The sequence below is a fragment of the Melospiza melodia genome, chromosome 8 (genome assembly GCF_035770615.1).
Source record: "Melospiza melodia melodia isolate bMelMel2 chromosome 8, bMelMel2.pri, whole genome shotgun sequence".
Lineage (NCBI taxonomy): Eukaryota > Metazoa > Chordata > Aves > Passeriformes > Passerellidae > Melospiza > Melospiza melodia.
The window spans coordinates 2,023,694-2,047,189 of record NC_086201.1 but is presented as its reverse complement, the minus strand read 5'-3'; the positions used below and the strand labels follow the sequence as shown (position 1 = coordinate 2,047,189).

Genomic DNA, 23,496 nt, shown 5'->3' with positions numbered 1-23,496 from the left:
CATCATTCCTTTGGGATCATCATTCCCTTGGATATGCTTTGAATTCAGACCTGTCCCTGAAGAAATAACCTGAAATATTAGGAGTTAAAATGCCTGGGGGTGAGGCTGAGAGTTGAGGACCTCTGGAAATTTGTATTTAGCACCTGCGACACCTAGTGGTGCCAGAATTCCATACAGAGCCCGGAATTCCTCCCGGAATTTTGGCATTCCTGGTGTTCCTCCTCTGCTTCCCAAGCCCAGCTCCATTTGATGGGTGTTAATCCAGGGTAAATTTCAACACTTTTTAAACTGCACTGGTGCTTCTCCTTCAAATGGAGAATTTTGCAAGTGAAATAATCTTTTCAAATGGGAGCTTTGAAGTTTAATAACATTTGTGTTCAAGTGGACAGTTCAGTATCGATGGAATAATTGCTCACTGCAGAGGGTTTATGTGAGAAAAATCTCAAGTAGCCAACCCAAATACCATCACATCTGTTCAAAAGTGTCAGCTCTGTGAGAAACAGGAAACAAATTAAATTGTTTCTTTTGAACATGTCCGAGCAGTTCAGAAAATTGAAAGTGCCAAGGAAAAATGAGATCTCAGAAAATAATTGGAAGAGGAATTTCAATGACAATACACTGAGTGTAGTGCAGAGTGAGGAGCCTCTCAGGCAGTGCCATGGCTCGAGAGCTCTCTGATTATTAATAAATACCTGTAAAAACAATCACAGGAACTCTCTGGGGTTTAATGTGTTCAGTACATTCTGCATTACGTGTCTCAAATACCTGCAGAGCCTTTGGAAGACAAACAGCCTGTCTTGAACTAATGAAATTTGCTGGTGGTTTAATTTTTAGAATTTTCTGTTTGTTTTCCCCGAGCAGCACCCTCACCACTCCTCCCTGAAGGAGGAGGTGTCCGATGTGGTCCGGCAGAAGAAGAAGTACCTGAAGAAGCCCAAGCTGGAGTGTGTGGTGACCCCTCAGCCCCTGGCTGAGCCCTTGCCCGTGCTCAGCAAGAGTGACATCAAGCAGTACGACTTCCACAGCTCTGATGAGGATGAGTTCCCACAGGTAACCCCGAAATCTCAGTGTGCACGAGGCAGACATTCCTGTCAGCTGGCATTTGGCCAGTCTGGCTTGTCCCAACTCTGACTGTATTCAAAAGCTCCTTGTGTAAACTGAGTTTTCCTTCCAAGTTGTAATAAGCATGGCAGTTCTCATATATAAACACAAACTTTTATATTAAATACAATTATACAAATGTGGCAATTGGGAGAATGATATTGTTCTCTGGTCCAGGTACCCTCACCAGTGTCAGAAGCAGAAGAAGAAAATGATCCTGATGGACCTTGTGCTTTCAGGAGAAGAGCAGGATGCCAGTATTATGCTGTAAGAATATGCACTATTGTGCTGTGCTGTTGGGTTTAGGGGTGGTTTCTTTAAATTTAGGTTGGCACAATGCCAGTGTTGGAATTCTGTTCCCACTCTCACCACCAAAGCTTTGATGCTTTGCTGAGTCCAAAGACAATTGCAGGAGCATCCCCTTTTCTGCTTGGCTCTGAACGCTCCAGGCTGAACCTCCCACTTGCTTAGAATTACCCTTCTTTCCTTTTTCCCTTGGCCTGTGAGTTGATTCCTTTGCCAAAAGATGTTGAGATAACTGAAAACTTTTATTTTCATTTTCTCCAATGTTACCATTGCTGTTAGATGCATAGTATTTAACAGCCTAAATATTAGAGTTTATTAGAAGCTGTTATTGGTTAACTGAACACAAACCATGTGTATGATACCCAGCAGTGCCCTCCTAGAGCACCCTTGGAATATAAAATTGCCTTTTCTTTCTTCACAGCCTCGTTTGGACCAAACGAATTCTTCGTCCGAAAGCCCAGAATTGGCAGAATTGGACAAGCTGAGGTTCAGGCATTGCCTTACAACCCTCACAATCCCAAGGAGATGTATAGGGTTTGCAAGGAGGAGGATTGGCAGGGGTGGAAGGTACAGTTGGGTCCTTTCTAATTAATTCTTGATAGGATAAAAGTATTAAAGAGAGCTGCTGAAGCTAATGCTTCTCCTCCTCCTCTTTGCCCAGGGTGATCATGGACCGAATCTCCACAGAGCACGATCCTGTCCTGAGGCAGATTGACCCCGAAATGCTGAGCAGTTTTTCAAGCTCTTCCCAGACTTTAGACTTTTCTTCTAATTTTTCACGGACCAATGCTTCCAATAAACCTTGTGAAAACAGACTGTCCCTTCCTGAAATCCTAAGCAATATCAGATCATGTCGACTGCAGTGTTTCCAGCCCAGGCTACTCAACCTCCAGGACAGTGATAGTGAAGAATGTACCTCAAGGAAAGCAGGGCAGACTGTGAATAATAAAAGAGTCTCTGCAGCATCTGTAGCTTTATTGAACACCAGCAAGAATGGCATATCAGGTAGGCAAGGATTTGGCTGTTTCTGGCATTTAAAATACTGAATTTTGGTTTTCTTTCTGGCTGGACTGGTGAGATCTTCAGCACTGGTGTGCACCTAACCACAGCTACAACCTGACATACAGAAATTTCCCACAAACACTGCTTCCTCCTGCTTTGCTTCCATTAGAATTTGGAGTGCTGGATTCAAACCTTATTCAAAGCAGGGATTCTGCTCATATGAAGAATTGTTTAGGTCTAATTAAATCTTAATGGCTCTAATTGGCCTAACCTTGTTTAAGGGTAGAAGGATGCTCGTTATGAATGCAAAACAAATCTGGTGGTTTCTTAGGGAGGGTGGGTGTGGCTCATTTTTGTTGGGAGTTTTCATTTTTGACTTAGACAAATGTAGGAAGTTCCTAAGTGCCCTGAGCAGGCATGAAAATGGTAGAATTTTGATAGTGGGAGAAAAACTTGCTTTAAGCTTAAATTGAGCAGTGTTTGCATCACTTGCTTCATGGGCTAGAGTTGTAATGGCTCAAGTTTTAACACTGTCACTTCTTTATAATTAGGAAAGAATCATAATCATTGATACTTCAAAAATCTGAAAAATGGGAGATGCAGCAAATGAAATCTCCTACAACAGCAAGCAGCTGAGTATATCCCCACTCCATCCTGCTTTATAAACCAGGACAATTAAATAATAGAATAGAATGCCTCTGAATTCCATCATTTCTGTGCTTGTGGAATGTCCCATCTCTCTCAGAGCTGCAGGAATGGGTATTTATTCTCCAGTAATGTATCTCTAGAATTCCTGGGTGCTATTAAATTGCTCTGACAGAGGCACAGAATATTTATTCCAGTATGGTCACTGTAACCTTCAGATTGTTCTGTGCCATGGAGAGATTGGCACAGGAGCATTTTCCTGCTGCATGAAAACCAGATATCATGTATTACATATTTTATATAGATATTTTTGGAAGACCTTGAAGGCCTGAGGGATCACAGCTGGGGCAGAAAGGGGCACTTGAGTGTGATGGGATTATTGATAAACACCAAGAGCTGGTAAAGAAATAGCTGAAAAATGAATCAAACCAAATCTGATGGGTCCAAGCCACTTTCTGGAGGAATAGTAATAAACTCGTGGTATAATTTTAGAAATCATCTGAGGAATACATTTAAATTAAATGGAAATCCCTCAGTAGTTGAAGCACATTATGCATGGAATTTATGGCTGGGGAGGACCTTTTTTGTCACAGATTTAAATTCCAAACCAGATCCTGCAGTTCTGGAACAGGATCAGACACAATAGACAGCAGAATTCTTCCCCAAATAACTGAACCAGCAAGAGGCACTGCTGCTGGATTTCCTCACTAGTAAATAGAGAATAAATTTTAAAAGGGCTGGTCAGAGTCTGGTTGTGCATTAAATGAGCACAGGCATTGTCACTGCATTTATGGAAGTCATTCTCTTTGGGAAGTGATTGTTGAAATCAGTTAATTTTACAGCTGATTTGATGTTCCCTTCAGAGGAAATGGTGGCAGTACTTAAAATTATTATTTTTATTTTTTATTATTTTGTTTTAGAGAGAATTGAGGAGTTCCTTTGATTTTTGGTACACAAGAATATTTAAAATTACCTCTGGGTTATATTTTTTCCCTGTACTAGTAAAGCAACTCTGGTATTTCCTCAAATGCATTGTACAGACAGAATTTTTTTTATTTGACAAGCCTGGGACTAGACTTTTCTTCAAAATACCTAATGAGTGCATGAACCAAGAACCACTTTTGGAGCTGAATTATTCTCTTGGTCATGTTGTAAGCACTGCAAATGGGACAAGGGTGTCCCTAGAGAGAGGTCAGCTGCACATGATGCTGTTCCCAGCTGAAGGGTTTTGTTTGTGGAACAAAATTTCACTTTTAGAGGTATTTTTTCCCCAGCCTTTAATGCCATGTAGGAGTAATTGAAGCAATGGCACTTTTGGGGCACCCTGCAGAGGGTGATCTTTGGTTAAAGCCTTCAGGTCCTGAGAGAAGTGACAAAATCCAAACCTTGCAAGGAGAGAGGAGCTGGAAGTGAAGGCTGAAGTGACTTTTCCCCTTTTGTGGTGCAGTTTTTCAGCCCAGTCAGGCTCTGATGAAATGAAAACCCCCAGAAGCTGCAGAGCTCTAACCCTGCTCACAGCTCTGCCTTGGGACATGGTCAGAGTTTGTTCTTTTTTCTCCAGGAGCCTCCAGGTGTTTGATTTGGCAGAAGCAAATGATATTTAATGTGCTAATGAACATCTGCTGGTTTGTAACAAGGTGAACAGCTTGGCCACTGGATAAATACCTGAAATTCAGGCACAGGCAGAGCAAGGGAATATTGAATTCTGTGTTACCTTCCCTGTGTCCTGGAATAGAGTATTCCATGACTTTGTGGTCTGTGACAAACTGGGAAGGAGAGGAGATGGAAAATGAAATCTCACCTTGTTCTTAAACAGCTTTCTGTAAAACAAAACACATTTTCTGGGACTTGTTACCTCAGAATTTAAGAATAGAAATATATGTAATATTCCATAGTGCTGTTCTTGGCCATGGTCCCTTCAGCAGTGCCATGTGTTTTGTGAGGGAATGTAGCAGGCTGAGCTGATTTAACTTGGAATTTAATTCTAGGTAACAATCTGTGAGAGGAACCAAGTAAAGCTAAGCACAAAATAAACTTAGGTTGGAAATTATAATATTGCTAGAGTTTAAGAGGAGTAATTTTTAAATAATTGGACTTTTAAGTGCTCTCCTAATATGGTTGAAACCTGCTTTAATAATGTAGCAGTAAAGAAGAAATTTCAGTTCTAATTTCTAAGCAATCCTGATTCTGGTATTTTTCCCCAATGGAATTTCAGGAGAGCCCTGAGTACTAAAAGTGAGAAATGGAAGAGCCAAACCCTGCAAGATGGATAAAACTCTTTGTTCTAATGTTAGCTCAGTGTCCCTGGATGGGAGGATATTCCTGAGAATCCAGGTGTCTGAGGTGCAGCACAGCTTCAGTCCTGCAGAAACAGAGTTGAGGATGAAGTGTTGAAATGTGTTCATGGCAATCTTTGGGAAGTGAATTCTCTCCTCCCTTGCTCCCCAGAGCACTCAGTTCTTGGGTTAGCTGCACACAGCTCAGCTTTTAGCACCAAACCCCTGCCAGTATTTTCACTTTACCAAGTGTGCAGATTCTCCAGGGGGAGAATAATAAAACCAACTTTTCTAACTTCATTCCCTTCATGTGTTGGGCCTGGAAGGTTACTGGGATGACATTAACCTGGTTCTCAAAAATAAACTTATTGTGGCTCCCCTGCACTCTTAGAGCATTTAAAACAATAATTGGCAGAGAAACCCCCCCGTGCCAGACGTGTGCTTCCCTCAGGGCAAAGGGACAGCGAGGGGCTGTGGGAAGGGGAATTGTCCAGGAATCCCCTGCCAGTGTTCACTGGGAGAGAAGGAACCCAGCCCAGCCCAGGGTGCTTTGTCCTCAGCTCTGATTTTTGGGCTGTGCTTCTTTCCTGCAAGCCAGGCAAATCATTTCTCTTGAGCTTTTGCCTAAAGCCACTGGGGATAAAACCACCAAAGATAGAAACTGCTTAAAAGCAACAAAAGCTCTGAATTCTTTTGTTACAAATGAACTCCATGAAAGCACACAACAAACAAACACAGCCTGACCTCTCCTTTACATAATCCGTGAAGAGTTTGGGTGCAGCTGACATGATTTGTGTCACCCTCACCCACCTGAGCTGCTCTCTTGCCTTTCCCACGTGTATTTGTGTAACTGTGGCTCCTTTCTTTCCCTCAGTCACAGGGGGCATCACAGAGGAGCAGTTCCAGACACACCAACAGCAGCTAGTGCAGATGCAGAGGCAGCAGCTGGCCCAGCTGCAGCAGAAGCAGCAATCTCAGCATTCCTCCCAGCAGACACACCTGAAAGCACAGGTACTGCTCCCACCCTGCATGTGGCTTTTGTTCACAGGGCTGCTCGTCTCTCACAGCCAATGGGGCACCCCGGTAATGTGGGATGTTTCAGAGGGAATTTAAAACACTTTGCTCAGGGAGTTTTTAACAAGTTGGCTGCATTTTACAAGGTGAGGAAGAGACTTTGTAGCTGAATGTGTTACCTGCCTCCACAGAGTAAAAATGCCAATGTATGCTCTCAACTCTTCCTGTTTTCACTGGTTTTGTCCTCCTGCCTCTGAAGAGACTTCATTAAAATTACCTTCAATGTAATGTGTTCTGCTATGAGCAGATACTCAGTGAGCACTAAAAATTGGTACCTCTGAGAGGAAAAGGAGACCTTGCATATTTGTATATTCTGGCTTCTAAAAGAATCCCATTTTTCCTCTGAAACCCCTTGCAAGGGATTTTTGCAATGTATTTTTATATTTACATATGGATATACATGTTACATATTTTTCCATTGCACTTATTATTCTGTTAGCTTCTCTCCAGTAAAGTATAAAAGCTGTTGCTGTTGTCTGTTACTAGGAAATTGTATATTACTTTGAGCATTTTATATCCAATTGCTTGTGCTGGTTGTCCCTTCCCCTCAGTGTTTTCTACTTCAGTTGATCAGAGATTCTGTGTTGGCAGATACTGATGGCATTTTTTGTAAGTGTAAAGAAACAATGCCAAAATATTTAAACAAAACAAATGAATTTTGGATCTTTAAAACATTTCAAGCTTCTCTGCAAAGTCATTTTCTTAGTTAATATAAATTGAAATTGCAGAATTAATGTTCTTTCCAGTAAGAATGGTGAGCCTTTCCAGTAGGAGCTGGGCTAACAGAGTGGGATTCCAGAATGTGCTGGGCAGTTATTCTGTGGCACAAGTCACAGAATGGAGGTACCACAGATCCTGAACATCTCTGAGGTTTGCAGCTGCCTGGAGGCAGAACAGAGAAGGTTTAAGACATGGTTGTTGTCTAGAGGAAACATCTCCAAACATGGGGAATCCTGTGTGGTTTGGGTTGGAAGGGACCGTGAACCCAGTTCATCCAGGGACTCCTCTCATTATCCCAGGAGGCTCCAAGCCCTGTCCAGCCTGGCCTTGGGCACTGCCAGGGATCCAGGGGCAGCCCCAGCTGCTCTGGGAATTCCCAGTTCCCAGTGTCCCATCCATCCCTGCCCTCTGGCACTGGGAGCCATTCCCTGGCTCCTGTCCCTCCATCCCTTGTCCCCAGTCCCTCTCAGCTCTCCTGGAGCCCCTTCAGGCCCTGCCAGGGGCTCTGAGCTCTGCCTGGAGCCTTCCCTGCTCCAGGCTGAGCAGCACAGAACAGAAGTGATTTGCTGTGCTGAGGCCTGGCCTGGCTGCATTGGGCAGCACTTGTGTAACCCCCATTTGGACACAGATTTCCAACTCCTCACCACTCAGGTGCCACAGAGACATTCCATGCTGTGGTGCATTAGGGCACACATTGAAGCTGTATTTATTTATTTGCTTTGCTTGTGCACTGCAGCAATCCTAAGGCATATTTCCCTTTGTACTTGGATGGTTGAGAGCCACTTTTCCTCCTCCTGCAGGGCTCCAGCACCTCTGACTGCATGTCCAAGACCCTGGATTCAGCCAGTGCCCACTTTGCTGCCTCTGCCGTGGTCAGCGCGCCGGGCCCCGGGCGCAGCGAGGGAGCCAAGGAGCAGAACACCAGCCACAACAATATCAACGGTGTTGTCCAGCCTTCAGGTGAGGAGGCCTTGAAAACCCCAGCCTGGAACGAGCTGAGAATGCCAGCTGCTCTTAACCATCACCTGGGCTTAGTGCTGATTTCTAAAATATTATTAAATAACAACAAAGAAAATCAAATCTCTTCGTTGTGATCGTTTGAAGTGTTGTTCTCTGAAGTGCTTTGGAGCAGTGGTTTGAATCGTGGAATATCCTGAGTTCAATTTGTTTCCCAATTTGACTAGATGGACTTTTTGGTAAATACTTTAGTGACATTTCACTGTCAAATATGAAGTTCAAGGCAAAATAGTAAGGCAAAATTTTCTGTTACTGTCCCACAAGGATGATCAAAGTCCAACTCCTCAGGACAGCCCTGAGAATCCCACCCTGTGCCTGAGAGCCTTGTCCAACAGATGATGTTAAAATGGATATGAAACCACCAAGTGCTCTTTGCCTTGGAAGAGCATTATTTGCTTCTCCTTTGGTAGTCTTTATCTTCTAATAACCTGTTCAGATCAAAAGTCTAAATGACAGCATTTTAAAACCAGTGTGAGTGTGTAATGAAAGAATAAATCAACTGCTTAAAACATTTAAGTACTTTGAGAAGGAAATGGAGAAATTGATTCATTATTTGGTTGTTACCTCACTTGTATATTTAGCCAAAAATGGACTAACCAGCCTTTACTGGCATTTCTTCTGACATCACTGTTAGCCTCAAGTTTCACTGCATTTAGGATTTGTCCCAAAAAGTGCCCCCTGCCACCCTCCTGTGGTGCTGCTTGTGCTGGTGCCATCTCCACAGTGCCAAGAGGCAAATGGGATTTGGGCTGCCAAGACAAAGAAGAGGCTTTTAAAGTAATTTGTTGTTTTAGCAGCTAATGATGTGATTAGTTTTATAGACCTTCTGCCAGGCTGGGTTAATGATAATATGAAATGAATAGAGGGAGAAAAAACCACGACTGAATAAAATCAATAAGCTGGAGCAGTTCCAGGATAGAGAGAGAGATCTGTGTGTGATTCTCTGAGTTCATAGCCAAGAGGGCAGTGCTCTGAGGGTGGAAGAGCAGGCACATGGTGCTGCCTTGGAGTGGCTGCCTGGAACAGAGGCTAGGCAAGATTTAGAGAATAAAAGTGGGTATTTATTAAAGGCCTTCAGTAGATGCACCTTGGGCAGTCAGAAGCCTCTGAGAGGCCACACACAAAATGGAAAATGATCACAAGTGTTTAAGATAATTATGAGTTTGGTCCATTTGCATATCAGGGGTTAATCCTCCAGTTACAGCTTCAGGTGATGAAGTCATAGATACACCCCCAGTTCCCCCCCTCCCAGCTCACTTTTGTTTACACTTTTTTGGGCCTGAGACAGTGAGGTGTCTGAGTTTCAGGCCTAGAGGGATTGTCTGAATAAAACAGGAGAACAGCAGCTGACAGGCTGTGGAGTTTTAGAGTTATACCCTAAAGCAGTACAGGATCTGAAAAATATAAAAGCTAAATCCTAAGGCATCAATGGCAGCGTGCCAAGCTGCCACTTCTGACTTTTACCATTTTGTGAAGCTGTAAAATATGGACATCAATGACTTACACACTCAAAGCATTGCCCTTGAGGTTAATCTTTGCCTTTTCATCTAAGAAACGTCACCTTTTTAACACCCACCATTTCTTCTGCCTAACAGGAACCTCCAGAACTTTATACTCCACCAACATGGCTTTATCATCCAGCCCAGGGATCTCAACTGTACAGCTCGTAAGGACAGTTGGCCACAGCACCACAAACCACTTAATCCCAGCCTTGTGCACGAGCAGCCCTCAGGCCCTGCCCATGAACAATTCCTGCCTGCCCAGCGCCGTGCACCTCAACAACGTCAGCGTTGTGTCTCCGGTCAATGTTCACATCAACACACGGACTTCAGCGCCCTCGCCAACTGCCTTAAAACTTGCCACGGTTGCTGCCAGCATGGACAGAGTGCCAAAGGTAACTCCCAGCAGTGCCATCAGCAGTATAGCAAGGTGAGTGGGGACAGGGCTCCTGTTTTTGTGGGAGCTTGAATCGTGGGATTGTTTGGGATTATTCATTTTGTGCTTGAATCGTGGAATTGTTTGGGTAGGAATCATCAAAGTCAGGGTCCAACCTGGGCCTCACCCTCATCTCATTAGGGCAGAGCACTGAGTGCCACCTCAGCAGTGCCTCCCTCACCTCCCTGGGCAGTGCTTGACAGCCCTTTCCATGGAGAAATCCTTCTTTTTGTGGGAGCTTGAATCATGGAATTGTTTGGGTAGGAATCGCCAAAGTCAAAGTCTAACCCAGGACTCACCATCACCTCATCAGAACTGAGCACTGTGTGCCACCTCAGCAGTGTCTCCCTCATCTCCCTGGGCAGTGCTAGTGCTTGACAGCCCTTTCCATTGAGAAATCCTTCTTTTTGTGGGAGCTTGAATCGTGGGATTGTTTGGGATTATTCATTTTGTGCTTGAATCGTGGAATTATTTGGGTAGGAATCACCAAAGTCAGGGTCCAACCTGGGCCTCACCCTCATCTCATCAGGGCAGAGCACTGAGTGCCACCTCAGCAGTGCCTCCCTCATCTCCCTGGGCAGTGCTTGACAGCCCTTTCCATGGAGAAATCCTTCTTTTTGTGGGAGCTTGAATCATGGAATTGTTTGGGTAGGAATCGCCAAAGTCAAAGTCTAACCCAGGACTCACCATCACCTCATCAGAACTGAGCACTGTGTGCCACCTCAGCAGTGTCTCCCTCATCTCCCTGGACAGTGCTAGTGCTTGACAGCCCTTTCCATTGAGAAATCCTTCTTTTTGTGGGAGCTTGAATCGTGGGATTGTTTGGGATTATTCATTTTGTGCTTGAATCATGGAATTATTTGGGTAGGAATCACCAAAGTCAGGGTTCAACCTGGGCCTCACCCTCATCTCATCAGGGCAGAGCACTGAGTGCCACTTCAGCAGTGCCTCCCTCACCTCCCTGGGCAGTGCTTGACAGCCCTTTCCATGGAGAAATCCTTCCTGATGTCCCACCTGACCCTGCCCTGGTGCAGCTTCAGCCTGTGTCCTCTCCATGGTCATGGCAGGCTCTGCACTAGAGGGAATCTGTTCCACCTCTGAGAGGCTTCTCAGCACCCTCAGCATGGCCTTGGCAAACCACAAGAGCTGATTTTGCAAATTAACTCCTCAAATAACCTCTCCTGCCTTTAGGCACCTGTACTTTGGTCAACTTCTACTGTGTTTGAATTTTAATAATTTCATTTGTCCCTTTTCATGCAGCATTTTCAAGTAGATTCTGTCAAATTATCCTCTTGTTCCCTCTAAATCATTGTGTAGTATTGTAAGGTACAGGCTGGCACATGTATTTTTATGTTTACATGTGGATATATGTGTTACATATTTATGTAAAACACACACCAGAAAACAACCCATATCTTGCATATAAAATAATAATTCATAATTGTTTAGGTTGGCAAAGACCTTTAAGATCATCAAGTCCAACCATTGAGGTGTTTATTCTCATTGAACAGCAGCAATGTTATTTCAGGATACTTGGATGATGTTTCATAGGAATGGCAGGAGCTTTGCAGTTGGCAAATTGTTCTGAAAATGGCAATATTTGGGATTTTTGAAGTCTCTCCTGGATTATATGGCGTTTCAAAAAATAAAAAGTCATGTTTGTAAATTGGAAAAGTAAAAAATGGGTATTAACAAACAAGTGAAAAATGAGTGCTAAAGCAGAATGGGAATTACACCACTCGGTGCATTAACAGAATAACTGGTGCTGAGTTATCTTATCTTGATTTTGTTCCTTCAGAAGAGCTTTTAGGGGTTTAATCCATAATTTTGGCTGACAATGGACAGTTAAATGCAATAATCTCACAGAAGGCACTGCACTGTTAAATAAGAGCAGTTGTTGAGTGCCAGTATTTACTCCAAATAAAGTTGGCAGTGTGTGTGTTAAGGTGCAGCTACCAGCTGTGTGAAAATACGAAATCAGTGAGTAGAAGTGTGTGGAAAATGTGCAATCAGTGAGTAGAAGTGTGTGGAAAAGATGAAATCAGTGAGTAGAAGTGTGTGGAAAAGATGAAATCAGTGAGTAGAAGTGTGTGGAAAATATGCAATCAGTGAGTAGAAGTGTGTGGAAAATATGCAATCAGTGAGTAGAAGTGTGTGGAAAATATGCAATCAGTGAGTAGAAGTGTGTGGAAAATATGCAATCAGTGAGTAGAAGTGTGTGGAAAATATGAAATCAGTGAGTAGAAGTGTGTGAAAATATGCAATCAGTGAGTAGAAGTGTGTGGAAAATACGCAATCAGTGAGTAGAAGTGTGTGGAAAAGATGAAATCAGTGAGTAGAAGTGTGTGGAAAATATGCAATCAGTGAGTAGAAGTGTGTGGAAAAGATGAAATCAGTGAGTAGAAGTGTGTGGAAAAGATGAAATCAGTGAGTAGAAGTGTGTGGAAAATATGAAATCAATAAGTGTGTGGAAATATGCAATCAGTGGGTAGAAGAGTGTGAGATGTGCTCTGACTGTGGCTGCTCCTTCCTTGCAGAGAGAACCACGAGCCAGAGCGCCTGGGCTTGAACGGCCTGGCAGAGACCACAGTGGCCATGGAGGTGACATAACCCCCCAGCTGTCCCAGCTGGGTCACGCTGTGCTCCTTCTGTGCCAGCTGAATGCAACCACAGCACTCTGTGGGTCACAGAGAACTCACCCAGACCCGAATGGACTCCCGTTATATCGTGTATTAAGTCGATATATAATGTAAATTTTGTAAAATTGGGAAAATCACTACCTTGTAAAATAGTTTATTTGTATCATCAATATTATTTCTGTTACTTGAATAGTAGATATTCATCATCATGCTTTTGCACTTGAATTTGCAACTGAATGGATTAAAAAATAATTCTTTAATGGGATCATGAGCATGACATGGGATCCTGCATCACTTGTTTAAACTATTTATTTTGCCATGTTTACATTTTGTATCTTGTACAAATAAATGCAACTTTGTGTCTAAAAAAAAAGTTAAAGATTCATAGCTAGGAAACAAAAATTCTTGTAATTTTTTTCTAAAGGAAATGTAAAGTTTTCACTTGGTTCATTTTGTTTCACAATTTGACTAGATGGACTTTTTGGTAAATACTTTAGTGGCATTTCACTGTCAAATATGAAGTTCAAGGCAAAATAGTATTTTCTATTACTGTGCAGGGGAAAGGGATGGATCGATACATGCAAATTTAATGTAGTAACTCACTTTTCCATATATTTTGAATGTATATTTCTATTTATAATACCAGTTTATAAAAAATAATTACACAGGAGAGGAAAAAAAAAATGACTAGGAAAATTATGCATCTGGCACATGTCCAAATGTGCAGATCTGAGAAAATTTTCACCTTGATGCCATTTTATCCGAAGACTGCGTATTTTAACCGGCTTTCAAACTGTACCACACCACGTTAAAGGATATTTTACCAGGTATGTATTGCATTCTATATCATTGCAATAATTCATTATTGGATGTCTAGCTATCGAGCCATCCCAGGTGGTGGGGGGGGAGGGAGGGTTGTGGCAAGATTGTCTTTTCAATTTTGGAGAGTTTTCCTGTGGCTACAAGGCAAGTAACGGGTTGGAAAAAGTCTGACTGTAAGCGTTGGACACCTTGGTAGTGTAGTGTTTTAGTGACTTTTTTTATACGGTTCTTGTACATTAGATACGTGTAGTGGTGTTTCCGAATGTTTGTTTATGCACTAGTTCAGACAACTTTCCCTGTTACTTGTTCTTGATAAGTGAAAACTGCAGGGAAATAAAAATACATATCAAAACCTGCCCATGGTGCAGATGTGGTTATTTCACAGAGTGCAAGCAGGGGCAGCAGCACTGCTCAGGGGTCTGATCCTCTGATCCCAGCACATGCACAATTTCCAGAAGCCTGCAGGAATTCTGTGCCAGGGGAGGGCTGGGATGTGTGGGGGTGATCACAGGACTCCCAGGATGAGGGAAGAGATGAGGATCTGACTCTATTTCAGAAGGCTGATTGATTATTTTATATATATTGTATTAAAACTATACTAAAAGAATAGAAGAAAGGATTTCATCAGAAGGCTGGCAAGGAATAGCAAATAATGGAATGATAATAAAATCGTGTGACTGACCAGAGAGTCTGCAACAGCTGGGCTGTGATTGGCCATTAATTAAAAACAACTAACATGGACAATCAAAGATTCACTTGTTGCATTCCACAGCAGCAGATAACCATTGTTTGCATTTTGTTCCTGAGGCCTCTCAGCTTCTCAGGAGAAAAAATGCTAAGGAAAGGATTTTGCATAAAATGTGTTTGTGACAGGATGAGACTTGGGGAAATGGGGAGTGGGAGTTTCTTGCCCTGCCGAAGAAATGGGCTGAATTTCTGCTGGTTTATTCTCCATATTTGGGTGTTTCTGTATTACAAATCCCAGGATCACTGAGGTTGGAAGCAACCTGGAGATGTTGTTAGTCCAGGCTCACCCTCCCAGGAAAACCTTGTCTCTGTCATGCAGTCAGTGTATTTTCCATCTTAGCTTTCTATATAAAGAACTATTTTTAATCCAAGCTGTGTTCAAACCTGTTTTGTCTTCTGTTGTGTGAGTTAAAAGTCCTGGCAGCTAAAAACTTGCAGAGCTTTAAATCCCGAGAGCTCATCACAAACTCACATGGCTAAAATTACCTGGTTTTTGCTTAACTGATGCTCTATTTTTATTCCATGTGATGTCTGCAGGGAGAGGTGAGGATAGATTATTCCTGTTGGGAATAGAGGAACCCAAGATGCTGCCTTGCTCAGGTGAGGGGTGGTGGCAGCTTTGGGGGGCACTGGGACTTCACTGGGATTGCTGCTCCCTGAAAATTCCACTTTGTCTGATCCTTCCAGCCTTTCTGTAGAGCTGGGCTCATTTCAGGGAATGGCTGATAGTCTGAAGTATAAATGATTTTCTAAGAATTGTTGAAAATCTGAGTCTGTAAAAGAAAAAAAAAATATTCTCCTTGATATCTAGGAATAACCTTGCTTCACTACCATCCCCAAAAACCTTTGGAGGCTTAATGAAAATGGGAAGTAATTTCCTCTGCAGATGGAAAGCTGTACACTTAGCATGGCCTCTTCTCACTACAAAGATCATTTTCAGTGTATCATTTTCAGGGAAAATTGGCCAGAAGATGTCTCTGAGATTGCTGTGTATCTCTGATTTCGTGGAGTCTAATCCTCATCTAATTACTTAAAAAACCTTTAGCTGGAGCTCCAAACTTTTAATGGATTCTGGGAAAATGTGAGGTGCAGAGAAGGATTCCATAAACTCCCAAGGCTCTGATGGTAAGTGCCAGCTGTGGAATGGCTTTCATTTAAAGGATTAGTGCTGATGAAACCTTCTGTGAACAGAACTGGAATAGTCCTTGCAGAATTTCTGTGTGCCTCGAGTGCAGGAGAAGGGGAGGAGTGGTGGATGATGCTGCAGGCCTTGGAAATCTTCATTAAAAAGAAGAAAAAGAGAAAGGGGAGGGATTAGTGCTGTAAAATCCTTTGTCCAGCTGGGATTGCCACTGACTGAGGTGGTTTTGTGCTCTTTGAACATGTTGAGGATATGTTGTTCAATCTGAATTCCCTTTTTTGTGCATTTCTGCAGCAGGACTGGAATGGGGATTTCTGTTCTGTTGTGTATTGGGAATATCTTTCAGGTAAGAGTGTGGAATCCTGGTTTATCTAAGCAGTTTATGCTGGACTTCATGTCAGGAATAGAAAATGCTGGTTCTTTCTCTAAAAGATTTCTTTTTTTTATTTATGGATTGACTGCAGTTTTGGTGTGTGTTTGTCATCCCAACAGGCCCCCTGGATTTGCCTGCAGAGAAACAGTTTCAAAGCTCACTTCCATGTTTCTGCTGCTTTGAGGGTTTGCAACATTGGAAAGACTGGGAATAACCTGGGTGAATTAAAGCCTTGGTAAATTAAAGAAGGAAGATGAGGGAGAGGGAGTCTTTCCTGAGTAAGTTGGGTGAGCTGTGAAGATCCAAGTGTTGCCATCTGAACAGAGAAACATGGGAGATAATTACTGCTGATCCCAGCAGCCAATTATGTAGGAAACATTGGATGTGTTCTTGCAGGAGCCAGCAGCAGTGGGGGCTCTGCTCTGGTTGGGTTGTGCCATCCTGCTGCAGTGACAGGGCCCAAAATGTCATTCCTGATGTGAGAACTGAACAGAGCATTTGTTCCTGAGGTGCCTTCCAGGAGGAAAAGGGAATTTCAGGGTACATTCCCTGTTTTCTCAGTGACTTGCTTGTCTCTCAGTCACCTGCTCCATCTCTAAATGCAATTTCTGTGTCCTTTAGATGGTTTTTAATCTCAAAAAATTAATGAGCACACATGTAAGTTGTATTTTGCTATGCATTTAACTCAGTTATTCAGTCTGTTTTGTAATAGTAACTCCAGTTTAAATAACAATAAAATAACGTAGCTGAAAAAGGACTAAAATATGAAACTAACAGGGAGTAACAGTGAAGTAACCCCAATCACTTTTGGAATCCCTGGATCCCAGAATGGTTTGTGTTGAAAAGGACCTTAAAACTCACCTGTGATCACAGACAGGGACACCTTCCATTATCCCAGGCTGCTCCAAGCCCATCCAGCCTGGCCTTGAGCACTTCCAGGGATCCAGGGGCAGCCACAGCTGCTCTGGGAATTCCATTCCAGCTCCTCCCCACCCTCCCAGCCTGACAGATTTCCTGAAGTTAGGATTGATTCTGAGACTAAGAACAGTAAAATCTGTTTAGTCCAGCCTGCCTTCAACCCACAGAACTGTGGTTTAACTCCAGCACAAGTGCAGTTACCCAGGGAGGAGCAGAGGAAGGAGGGAGGCAATAACTGCAGCAGATTACAGAGAACTTGTGGCAGATCAGAAGATTCAGACTGGTTTATCTGGTGGGAGGCCACAGCCCTGTGCACGGCGGTGTCACTTTGGGCACGGCGGTGTCACTTTGCCAGCACACATCACCGTGACGGGTGTGGCGTCCCCAGGAGGGCAGGAGCAGCAGATGGAGCACCCGGGGCACGGCTCAGCTGCGCTTCCCAAAGCTTGGGCTCATCTGTGGCACAGCAGGAGCTGCCCTGTCCCCTCTGTGCCACTCGCCAGGGCTGGTGGCAGGGGCTGGCTGTGCCACCAGGGCTGGGGATGCTCCTGCAGCCCCGCGTGTGGATGCGACAGCCCGGCCAGAGACAGAAAGGCAGAGAAACTTTCCCATGAATTTGAGAATGAATGAAAACCAATCTGCAGCTGGAGTTTTGAGCAGTTGTTTCTCACAATAAGGTGTTTGTTTACCAAAGGGTGGTTCCTAATTAACCAATGTGTCATCAGAACCAATCAGGTTCTGGGTGAGCGATGCTGGTTGTAAATATCGGGAGATTGTGGTAAAGTCATCTTTTTATGCCTTCTGAAAATCCATGGAGTGTGTCGCCTTTCTTCCCGTTCCTGACTCAATGGTGACACCTGCACTGACTGAGAGCTGCCTGGGGGAAAGGACCCTGAAAACAGCAGCGCTCCCTGATCCTGATCCTGGTCCTGAATCCTGCCCTGGGGAAAGGACACCGAAACCAGCGGCGTTCTCCTGATCCTGATCCTGAATCCTGCCCCAGGGAAAGGACACCACAAACAGCAGCGTTCTCCTGATCCTGGTCCTGAATCCTGCCCCAGGGAAAGGACACCGAAACCAGCAGCATTCTCCTGATCCTGATCCTGTCCTGAGGGAAAGGACACCGAAACCAGCAGCGTTCTCCTCCTCCTGATCCTGAATCCTGCCCTGGGGAAAGGACACCACAAACAGCAGCGTTCTCCTGATCCTGATCCTGATCCTGTCCTGAGGGAAAGGACACCAAAACCAGCAGCGTTCTCCTCCTCCTGATCCTGAATCCTGCCCTGGAGAAAAAGACCCTGAAAACAGCAGCACTCCCTCCTCCTCATCCCGATCCTGAATTCTGAATCCTGCCCTGGGGGAAAGAACCCCAAAATTTCAGGGGTAAAAATGGATCTTCTTGTCAAACTTCTCTGTGGCTCACAGAAGCCACAGCAGTGTTCTTCTCCTCCTGAGCGTGATGCTGATCCTGAATCCTGCCCTGGGGGAAAGGACACCACAAACAGCAGTGCTCCCTCCTCCTGATGATGATCCTGAACCTGATCCTGAATCCTGCCCTGGGGGAAAGGACACTACAAACAGCAGTGCTTCCTCCTCCTGATGATGATCCTGAACCTGATCCTGAATCCTGCCCTGGGGGAAAGGATGCAAAAACAGCAGCACTCCCTTCCTGCTGATGCTGATCCTGAATCTTGCCCTGTGGGAAAGGACCCCAAAAACAGCAGCGCTCCCCTCCTCTTGATCCTGATCCTGAATCCTGCCCTGGGGGAAAAGACACCCCAAACAGCAGCGTTCCCTCATCCTAATACTGATCCTGAGCCCTGACCTGGGGAAAGGACTCCAGAAACAGCAACGTCCTCCTCCTGATGCTGATCCCAAACCCCGCTTTGGGGAAGGACGCAAAAACATCCTCCTGATCCTGATTCCTGAACCTGATCCTGAATCCTGCCCTGAGGGCAAGGACCCCGAAATCAGCAGCATTCTCCTTCTCCTGATGCTGATCCTGAATCCCGAACCTGGGGGAAGGAACCCCAAAAGCAGCAGCACTCCCTCCCCCGGATCCTGAACCTGATCCTGAATCCTGAATCCTGCCCTGGGGGAAAGGACCCTGAAAAGAGCAGCGCTCCCTTCCTGCTGATGCTGATCCTGAACGCGATCCTGATCCTAATCCTGCCCTGGGGAAAGGACACCATAAACAGCAGCGTTTTCCTGCTCCTGATGCTGAACCTGATCCTAATCCCTCCTGAGGAAAGGACACCACAAACAGCAGCGTTTTCCTGCTCCTGATGCTGATCCGCCCCGACTCGGCGCAGGGGGGTTTAAATCAGCACTGTAAGTGACACCAGAAGATGGCATCAGCTGCCTGCGATGCTGCTTAACTCTTTCTGCATCTCCACGGAGCCTTTGTGCTTTGGGATTGGGTTATTTTAGTGCTTTCCTGCCCTTTCGGTGTTTTTATGGCTGCTTTAAAACTTCCTGTAATGCAAAGACAAGAGTTTTTTCCTGAATAACAACCCTTTTATTTAGGTGATTTATTAACCCAAATGTAAAGATGGTAACTTGGAGAAAATGTTTTGTGTACTCAATAATGACCTGAAATGTTTTGCTGTTTTATACAGTGGTAAAATCGATTTATTTATTTTGAGCAAACCCAATTTTTTTTTTAGGTGGGTTAACACCAAGTACATGACTCTGCATAACGTGAATAATTTATATGGAGATTGAGATTTATGTGTGTACTTTACCTTTTTTTTAAGTAAGCATATATTGGAGTGTCTTGCAAATGAGAAACAATTCCTGCCAGCACAGCCCCAAGCACTTTCTCATGGAGTGCCAGTGCTCCACTTGCACATCCAAACTCCTGTGGAGGTCTGGGAAAGCAACCCCTGTGGCCCTGATCCCAAAGAAATCCTTATCTGTCTAGTCCAGGGAGATGTTTGGTCTGGGATAATCATCCTGAGAGTGTCAGGAGTGCAGAGTGCAGTGCTGATCCCAAAGAAATCCTCACCTGTCTGGTGCAGGGAGATGCTGGGTCTGTGATAATGATCCTGAGAGTGTTAGTGCTGCAGATCCTGTTCATTTTGCTGTGGAATTTTTCCCCTCCCTGGCCAAATGTTCCTGTACCCGGTCCCTCCTGAGCTGTGGAAATGTGTCCATGCCTTTGATGCTGCCTGGGGATGCAGAGCACATAATTCCTGACCCTCAGCTCCTCCTGGCTGCCTCCTCAGCACTCTCCAGCTCATTTCTGCCTGTTCTCCAGCCTGCCTATATTTATTTTTACTCCTGCTAAACACGTTCACGCTCTGCCTTTGCAAACATTCCCATTCCCAGACACTCTCAGTGTCTGTGGGACGTTAACTCCGGGTGACATTTAAAATCGCCTTTTGCCACAGGGATCCCACCCCTTTGGTCCCTCCTGGGAGAAATCCTTTAGCAGCCCCTTGCCCCGAGCCACATCTGAGCACGAGTGGCACCAGGAGCTCAGGTTTCCTGCCCGGGATCAATGGGATGTGCATTAACGCTGCTCTCCTGCTGGCAGCTCCCGCCCCCGGCCAGCGCTGCCTCTCTGCTCCTTGCGCGCAATTGTTCAGCACAGCAGAAATTCAACCTTGTGCTTCCTCCTGCAGCTCCCTCCCAAACCCAGAGCCCGTTCCTGGAGCCTGGCAGCAGAGCAAGGGAGCAATGGGAATGCTGAAATGTTCCCCTGATGCCTCAGGTTTGGCTTTTCTATATTTCAGGCTCTGAGCTTCACATCCAGCGTTGCTGAGCTCTGTGCACAGAGCAGGGAGACAAAACAATTCCTGCTCCAGCTGGGCACCAAGGACAAATGACCCAAATCTCAGCCCAGGAGCACAAACCCCGTGGGCTGGAGAGAGAAAAACAAGCAGGGTGGGACTGCAGGGGCTAAAGCTGCAATGGGACAATGAACTGCAAGGTGCAAATGGAGCAGAGCTGATCCCGGGGACAGACCCCGGCAGCGCTCGTGCATTTTGGGGCCATTTTGGTTCATCTTGGGTGCAGCCCTGGCTGGGCTCTGGTGCTGCCCAAGGTGGATCCATGGAGGAGATGCTGTGAATGAATCCCTGCTTTATTCTGGGGCTCTGCCCAGTCCCTGCTCCAGGGCAGCCTGGACAAGGCATCACCCCCATTTCTGTGGGATCACCTCTGTCACAATCCCTGCCCTGCTTTGTCCCCTGTCCCCTCCCTGGTTTTCCTGCAGCCTCAACACTTTGGTTCCCCTGCAGAGAAATGGAATTTTCTCATTCCTTTATGAATTCCCAGCTCTCAAGGAGGGGATTTGTTGTTCCTTTATTATTCCTATTCCTTATTCTGAAATCTTGGGGTATTTGCTGAGCTGAGGTTGGCTCAGTTCTTTCAGTTCTTCAGAAAAATCAGAACTTGCTGTCAGACCATATCTGATCTGCCAGGATGATCTGTACTGGGGAGCTGGAGAGCTGGGAAGGTGGGAAAAGGAGATAACATCCAGGTTCTCTTTTTGTGGAGCTGGTAGGAAGGCAATTTTCATATATTCAGGTGTTACTAAGCTAAGAAAACTAATATCTAAGTGATTTCTTGTAAGTGTACTGTGATGGTGCTCACAGGGGTCTCAGGATGAGGGAAGAGATGAGGATCTGACTCCCTGTTTCAGAAGGCTGATTGATTATTTTATGATATATATTACATTAAAACTATACTAAAAGAATAGAAGAGAGGATTTCATCAGAGGTCTAGCTAAGAATAGAATAGAATGGCAAAGAATGATAACAAAGGTTTGTGGCTTGGACAGCTGACTGTGATTGGCCATTAATTACAAACAACCCCATGAGTCCAATCCCAGATGCACCTGTTGCATCCCACAGCAGCAGATAATCAATGTTTACATTTTGTTCCTGAGGCTTCTCAGGAGGAAAAATCCTAAGGAAAGGATTTTTCATAAAAGATGTCTGTGACAGTATACAGCTGGAAATGACATGGTTTGAGAGGTGAGAGAAATGCTTGAAGGTGAGAACAATAAGGTATTTTAGCTCTGCTTTTCTGTATTTTTATGGTTTTTATAAAGCAGGTTCCCATCAAACTGTCCATCCCACCTTCAGGCACCCAGCCCAGCCTGGGGGAAGCTCACAGACCCAGGGAGGTGCTGATCACTCCCAAATCTGCCCCAAAATTCACATTCCTGCCAGGCTGCTCCACCTCATCTGGCACTGAGTAGTAAATCCAGCAGCAGCAGGGTGACAATTCAGTATTGTCTGCACTCCAGACAATGTCACGTTGTTTGTGACAAAGCTGCTGAGGAGAGATGGCTCTCTGCATTCTTCCTGATGGCAGATTATACCTGCTCTAATAGAAAAATCGAGTTTTGCTTATCTCACTCCAAAATGAGCACTCCATAATGGAGGAAAATAAGGATTAATTCATCCAAAGACTCGTCTTTTATGACTAAGCCCCTACTTGTCATGACTAACAAATTTGCTATTTCAGGGTAAAAGCTTGAAACGTAAGAAATAAAAGGGATAATTGATAATCCAGGGGAATAAATCCCATTATGTAATAATGGTTTATCACATGCTGCACATTGCTAACTCTCCCCCATGGAATTGCTTTTAGGAAGGGTGGGAGAGGCTTTGTTGCCAGCCTGCTCCTCACAACCACCTCAGGTAATGGAAGAAAGGGAGATTTCCATCAAAACCCTGCAGGATTGTCCACCCTCATCTGAACTGCACAGCTGAGGGTAATGGAATGGTGGGACTCTGGTGGAAACCAGGACCAGGAGCTGCTGGAGCTTCTGCAGCTCCCCAGAAGACATCATGGATGTCTGGATTCCTCTTTAAGCAGGAGATTCCTGTCGGGAGAAACTGATGGAGGAGGAGGAGGAGGAGGAGCCTTCCTGTGGCATTTCAGACTGTTTAGAATCATGTGAGTGCAGGGAAATAAACAAGCCAGGAGGGAGGGGATTTTATCAGGTAAGGAAGGAGCATTTTCAGGGAAGGAGGACGAGGAGAGGCTCCCTGTGAGGAGGAGCAGGCTCCAGGCTGCTTTTCCAGATGCTGATTCATGGGACAGAACTTGGAGCAAGGTCAGAGCCCAGAGGCACCGCTGCTCCTGCTGCTCTTCCCAGGAACAGACATGGAGCAATATTCCAGGAAAAATATCCTTTAGCCTGGTCACAGACCCAGCTGTGCCAGAGGCAGAGGGAGAAAGACGCTGTGGGGAGATGCCAGGGGCAGCTTTGAACTTGGAGAGGGGCTCTGTTGGAGCAAATCCAGAGGATCACCACGGAGCTGGTGTGGAAACCAGAGCACCTTCCATGGAGACAGGCTGGGAATGGTGAGGAGAGGCATTGGGAGAACGTTTTGTGCAGAGCCCACACTGGGCTTCCAGCATCTGGGAGAAGCTGGAGAGGGACTGGAGGAAATTTAGTTTAGGTAGATGGAAGGAATCCTTTGCTCTGAGGATGGAGAGACCCTGGCATGGGCTGCCCCTGGATCCTTGGAAATACCCCAGGCCAGGCTGGATGGGGCTTGGAGCAGCCTGGGAGAGTGTTAGGTGTCCCTGGGCAATGGAAGGTGCAGTGGAAGGTGTTCCTGGACAGTGAGAGGTGCAGCGTTAGGTGTCCCTGGGCAGTGAAAGGTGTCCTGGAAAAGTAGAAGGTGTCCCTGGGACAGTTCAAGATGTCCCTGGGCAGTGGCAGGTGCAATGAAAGGTGTCCCTGGGCAGTTGAAGGTGCAGTGAAAGGTGTCGCAGGGCAGCGTTAGGTGTCCCAGGGCAGTGTTAGGTGTCCCT

At 45.1% G+C, this 23,496-nt stretch overlaps 1 protein-coding gene across 1 annotated transcript in view; it reads left to right on the top strand.

Moving 5' to 3' along the window:
* The window catches only part of EPC2 (enhancer of polycomb homolog 2), a 38,829-nt gene extending 24,936 nt beyond the window's left edge, over positions 1-13,893 (top strand). Inside the window, exons 8-15 of the mRNA XM_063161550.1 lie at positions 862-1,050; positions 1,279-1,368; positions 1,829-1,974; positions 2,069-2,412; positions 6,205-6,341; positions 7,925-8,084; positions 9,737-10,070; positions 12,614-13,893. Of these exons, the coding sequence (XP_063017620.1) occupies positions 862-1,050; positions 1,279-1,368; positions 1,829-1,974; positions 2,069-2,412; positions 6,205-6,341; positions 7,925-8,084; positions 9,737-10,070; positions 12,614-12,686 (1,473 nt within the window). The 3' untranslated portion in view covers positions 12,687-13,893. The remainder of the gene's footprint in view (positions 1-861; positions 1,051-1,278; positions 1,369-1,828; positions 1,975-2,068; positions 2,413-6,204; positions 6,342-7,924; positions 8,085-9,736; positions 10,071-12,613) is intronic.
* The last annotated feature ends 9,603 nt before the right edge of the window (positions 13,894-23,496 follow it).